The sequence below is a fragment of the Lineus longissimus genome, chromosome 5 (genome assembly GCF_910592395.1).
Source record: "Lineus longissimus chromosome 5, tnLinLong1.2, whole genome shotgun sequence".
Taxonomy (NCBI): Eukaryota; Metazoa; Nemertea; class Pilidiophora; order Heteronemertea; family Lineidae; genus Lineus; species Lineus longissimus.
Genome location: NC_088312.1, coordinates 7,934,326 through 7,940,325, shown reverse-complemented (window position 1 = coordinate 7,940,325; position 6,000 = coordinate 7,934,326). Strand labels below are relative to the sequence as shown.

Sequence of the window (6,000 nt, the reverse complement as noted above, 5' to 3'; positions counted from 1 at the left end):
TTTGGACAACATAACCATGATGTTTAATGGTAGACAATATCACACAAGTTATCCTGATTTTGTACGCGCCATTCCATCAATAACATCAAGTGGAGTATCATTTACATATAACAGTGCATGAGCATAGACTCAAAAGTTTTGCATCTAGAGTGTTGATACCTTGCTAACCATTGCCATCAGATGCTAAATTCAGCTACAGCTATTGTATTCATCCTGGGTCTCAAGGCTTAGGCGCCGCTACTCCAATATGCTGATATTGGAATTTTGGGAACTGGACATGGTGAAAATTAAACAAATTTACAAATCCAAATAAGTACAAGTTGAATTAATTTCATAAAGTTCTCAAATTCAAAATAAACTGATCTAAGTGAGAAACTTTAAGAATTCAAAATTTTATTTCATTCAGGCTATTGAATTCCGATTACAGGGGTGAAAATGAGACAACTGTGGAGTAAATTTGTGCTGTTTTTTTAAGCAGAAGACAATGTTTCCCTTACAACGGCTGGTCGAAAATCTGTTATTTCCTCTTTCCTCCCACTTTCATATGCCGTCCTTGGCAAGAACAAACTCACCAGATTTTGATAATTAGAACACACTTTTCAGCCACTGGATACACCTCAGGTAGAAAGCTTACTGTAAATATAATGAAATATTCCGTTTTATATTGCTTGGTGCAGATTTGGGATATAAACTTTTAAAGAAAGCAAAACCACCAAAAGTGAACTGAATGAAGCAACTCATGGTAATGGAGCAAAGTAGTCAAGAGTTATGATACAAATTGCATAATCTAAGTACTTGAACCAACCACATACACTTATGTACATTTTTACCCATCAAATCACTCTTTTTACTGTGAACATTTACACAGACTTGATTTGTATTTCTAGTGAATACATTATTACAGATGTATTCCTAGTGAATACATAGATGTATTTCTGGTGGATACAGTCTACTCCTGTATCTCTAGTGAATACAGTTTATAGTTTTACAGCAGACTGGCAGAGGATGGAAAACCAACCAAAACTAGGACGAAAAATCATCCAACCCAAGGGGCTGAACTGATCCACTCACTGATGGAGGGGAAAGCCAAAATTATTGGATGGTTTTCCAACCTCTACCAGACTGTTCACAGGCAGTGCATTTTCAACAAATATTCCCAAATTATTCTAACACGACTTTAATCATCATAGATCGCAATAAATGGATATCAAGCTGTGATATCTTCAAATTTGTAGCCATGTTTTTTCAGTTGTGTAGCCTTTATAACTAAAGTAAATACTTCCTGATAATCCACCAATAAGGAGACCTACTTTGAAATTTCATCCCCCACAAATGTTAGCTACACATCACAATAATCATTCTTTATACACTAGATACACCACAAGTATTTATTCAACACACTGGTCAACAAACTCCTACCTCAAAACTATTCTCAAGCAAAATACCATGATTTTTTATTGTATATAATTTAACACAAAGTTGTTCCTATTATGTAAAGAATGAAACTTCCATGAAAATGCCATCTTTGCATATTTTACATGAAACTATTTTGTGCTTGATCTATAGACCGTCAGGCTCTCAAGATGTATGGTACGTGAGGAGGAGTACTGTTTTATTGGTTCATGCAAAAATCAAAAAAATTCAGCAAAAAATTAAAAAATTATGCAAACTGAAAAAAATACTTCCCATGCAAGTCCGTGATACAGACATTGCTTTAAAAAATCAGACCACTCCAATTTTCGTGTTCTTTTGACGGACATCATTGCAAACCCCCAAAACTCCTTTGACAAATGTTTGAGGGTTCTGAATCAGTGCTGCGGTGTCACCAGAAATTCAAAACAAAATTTGCCGATATTGTAGCTGGTATTTCAATACAAAATGACAACATGAACTCTGTGTAACCCCCAGCCGACATGTACAATCAAAAGACAGGTCTAAATCACTCACTCTAATACAATATTGCCTTATTTCAAATGCCCGTGCACGTGACAAGCACCATGCATTATTGCACCAGACAGTGGTATCAATGTCACCTCTTTCAAACTTCCATATATAATCATTGATTAAAAAATCTGAAAAAATATTTGTTGCAGGTTTGTTGGGATCTGATTGTTGTTGGAAATGAATAACTAAACAAAGAGCATACAAAAGGTGAACTATTTGTGCAACATTGGTGTTAAATATTTTCCAAACAGGACCAAAATGATATACTGGTATCTAATTTATCTAATTGTACTTAAATATGTCCTAACTGTGTAACGAAACAGGCATGTGGGGTCACAAACAAATATATATATACCTAATCTCTCATTTCATTACAATAAAGAACCATTGGAGCTCTCTTTATTTCAGGGCACCCCATCCTGAGTATATCAGGTCTTAATATTCGCTTCTCCGGCCCTGTGTGCAGGGCTGAACATTAACACCTGATTCCCTCAGGATGAGGGCACCCAAACCCACCCTGGATGGGTCTCCTTGGTTTTTTCTACAGGGTTAGGATGCTGGGGACTTGTTCGTAAGGTATAAACTACATAATAGGATATGATCCCTATACAAAACAAATAACGATATAACAGGAATAACATAACAATCATCTGGTTTAAAGGAGTAGCAGCCTGTTGCCCCCCAAAAGGGCGGATAGTAATCATCCTCTTCAAAAGAGGGGCGCATCCAAAATGTACACTGTTGTAGAATAAACATTTTCTGATGCGTCTTGAAGGGGCCACCTAAAGAGGGACTCTGTAACTAAACATTAGAGATCATGCTTGACGTCCTTTAAGTGACCTCCTTTAAATTATGTATTTGCACAAGCTAACAAAGTGGTGTTATTGTTCACAACCAATAAAAAAGTATGCATCTATTTTATAAAACTAACACACATAACACGGATCTACCTGATATCACACACAGCATTTTTACTTGAATACACCATATTGGCCAATTTTGCCTCGTTCATGGAGTACAAGTCTAGTCCAGAACCATCCACCCATGAAGCTTCTTCTTCTTCAGCATTCACGACTCTGCACTCTGCCCGGATTTATTCTCAGGAGAGTATTCCTCCTAAAGGGCAAGATGAACGCTTTTCCATGCCACTACGGTTACACACCGATTGAGGTCGTTGGCCTCAGCGACTCCAACTTCGGCTGAAAACCCATGAAGATTTCCAGTTATGCTTTCCCTCAAATGCAAAGAAGTGTTTGTCCCTTCATCAAGAAATGACCTCGAGCCACCTCTATTTGCCAATAGTCACATCAGAATGAACTAACTGAGGAAAATCCACTGGTGGACTAGACCTTTAAGGGGCCACAATTGGAAACTTATGCATCAAATAAATGTGACGAAGAGCTTGGAAAATATAATGCACCTGCATGGTTAAGTTCAACTTTAAACTTTTGCAAGGTAGAGAGGGGATAACATGGGCAATTTGATGCATAAGTACTTCAATGATGGCCCAAAGCTACAGGCTCTCTCAACCCTCAACAAATTAGAGTCTATTCAGAAATCGCTTTGATTTAGTCATCAACCCTCATCCTCCAAATTTGTCAAACTTTCTTGATTAATTAAAATTTATATCACTTATGCTTAGAGCTGTTTTAGGGACTCCTGTTTTTACCAGGCTTATGCCCTGTACACACAATATGCAAAATGATTACTAAACAAGGACAAAATTTGAAATTATGCGAAGCGGGTTTGACATTTTTGGCATCTGTACAGGGATTGTCGTAATCGGGGACAGAATAACTAGGCAAACAAGTCCTCCATATTTTGGTAAACCTCAACATGTATTTATTAAGTATACTAGGTCCAATTTGGATTAGGTCTCTCGGACAAATGCGCCAGAGTAGAGAAAGTCCTGTGAGAAGGCCGCCTGTGCTCATTGTCGAATTATTTCTACCAAAATTGAAGCTCCTTACAGGTATCCTCTGTCAAATCTGGCGAAAAGTTGATCCTCAGTCCTCTTGAGGTTTTGATTATTGTCCATTAGCGCACTATAGTTTCGGTGTCGTATTTGGTCCTCACATCTTTAACAGATGCCACTGAGCAACGGCTTGACGAGGCTTCGATATCATGTCGTTCCAATGTTTCATTTCCGCAGGTCCTGATCGTGGTCCTAGCATCACCTGGCCGATCATATCATTTTTGGAGAAATTATCATAGTCCATGACGGTGACCTGCATGCAGGTGTCGCGGATTCTTTCGAGCGGCACGTCAAAAATGAACGATTCGTTGAATACAGGATTCAGATTACGCTTCTTGATGGTCGTTTTCTTCTTCTCGAGACGTTTCTGGCCGTGCATCAACCAGATCTTCACGTACGGATCTGAAAAGACAAAATGAAGCACGTTACGCTTGTAAACCTTTTTGGGGAGAAACCCAACCATTGCATCAACATCTTTCATAAAACTGACAATTTGTTTTAGTAGAAAACATACAGCAAATTATCACGAAGCCTAATCAGAGCCAAGTTCCTCTTAACTGTGCTTTATAGTCATCTGGATACCACCAATTGGATCATCTACCTATATTCTCCCCTTAAGTTTAAAAATGGGGATAACCTTGTCCATCTATAAGCTAGTCTGTGGAACCACTCACTTTCTAGATACCACAATCATGGCCAATTATGAACAACAAAGCGGTGACTGTCTACTAATGAGTACAAAGTCCAAAGGCACCAAGCCACCTGCACCGCACGTATCTAGAAAACGGAACCTTGAGGAACGGTATATGATGTGCCTCGATTCCTGGGGCTGGTTCCACATTTCCATTGATCGTGTTACCGCTTTCAGTTATTGGTGAGGTACCACGGAGTGCAAGGAAAACCAATAGAAGGTAAAGCGTCTATAAGACTAACATTCATCTCATGCTTGGTGATAAAGCATGCTGTTCACCGATACAGAATCTCGATGCAAAATCCCCTGGGCAATATCCATCCAGGTTTTAGACAGGCGATATCGACTTAAGAACCCTAGATTATTGGTTTTTGATCCTGGGATTAATGTTGAAATGAAACGAGTGAAATCGAATGACAAAATCTCATTCACTTTTCATATCAATGAAATGTGAAATTGTTTGTGGTATTGATGAGTCACACATTAATCTTTATCCACCTTGTCGAACCAGAAACACACTCGTTCAGCTCAAGGAGGAGAACTATCACAACCCATCAATCTCTCCTCTATTCGTATTTTGTTCCACTCCAGACTACAGTGTGGTGGCAAAGAACTTTGAGGAGTTTCCAAGGAGACGTGTTTTGCTTGTCATACACCACCCCAGCAGAAAACACTGCCAGGAGTACAGCCCCTCTCACTCTGAGTAGAACCCCATTATATCAGCCAAGAGCTTGAGGACAGCCTCCAAGGACACTGGATTCACCCCAGCAGAAAACGCTACCAGGATTACAGCCACTCTCACTAAGGACAACACAACACCAAACTGGTTGATGATTAAATCCAGATTTTCTTGTCCACCTACCTGAGGAGCCTGTGATGTCCTTTGCTTTAAGATCTCTTCCTTTCAATATCACAACTGTTATCCTTCCAATGGTCGGCTGATAACACATGGACAGTAACAGTTCACCCAACTTGCCCTGCAATGAGAAAGAGTAAATTTACATTACATGTACCTCATGAAAATACCATCTTGAAATATGATATGACATGGTCCATGATCAGATCAGATACATGTTAGCTTTCCTTTCTTCACACTAAAAAGATCACAGCAAATCTGTTTGCTCCATGCTTCGAAATAAAACTGAAACACTCAAAAATTCACCTGCACATCTTCTCCTTAATCAGTGTTCCTTCGCTTAGAGGTGTTATTCTCCAGGGAGTATTTCTCCTTTAAGCGTGGTGAGTGTTTAATGTGCCATTAGGATTAGGCACTCCGTCTTTTGTCAAGAGACAATATCCATTTTAAAACATCTTCCCAGATGCATCCACTGACGCAATCAGTCATTTGTCTTCCCAGATGCATCCATAAAGATCTAATCATCATCACATT

At 39.0% G+C, this 6,000-nt stretch overlaps 1 protein-coding gene across 14 annotated transcripts in view; it reads right to left on the bottom strand.

Annotated features, from left to right (window-relative positions):
- Nucleotides 1-6,000, bottom strand: part of LOC135487388 (synaptotagmin-7-like) — an 80,405-nt gene continuing 74,405 nt past the window's right edge. For all 14 annotated transcript variants that reach the window (XM_064770965.1, XM_064770969.1, XM_064770973.1 and 11 more), the window contains 2 exons: nucleotides 5,473-5,587; nucleotides 1-4,321 (listed from right to left, as the gene is read on the bottom strand). In XM_064770965.1, coding sequence (XP_064627035.1) covers nucleotides 4,017-4,321; nucleotides 5,473-5,587 — 420 coding nt within the window. In that variant the 3' untranslated portion in view covers nucleotides 1-4,016. The remainder of the gene's footprint in view (nucleotides 4,322-5,472; nucleotides 5,588-6,000) is intronic.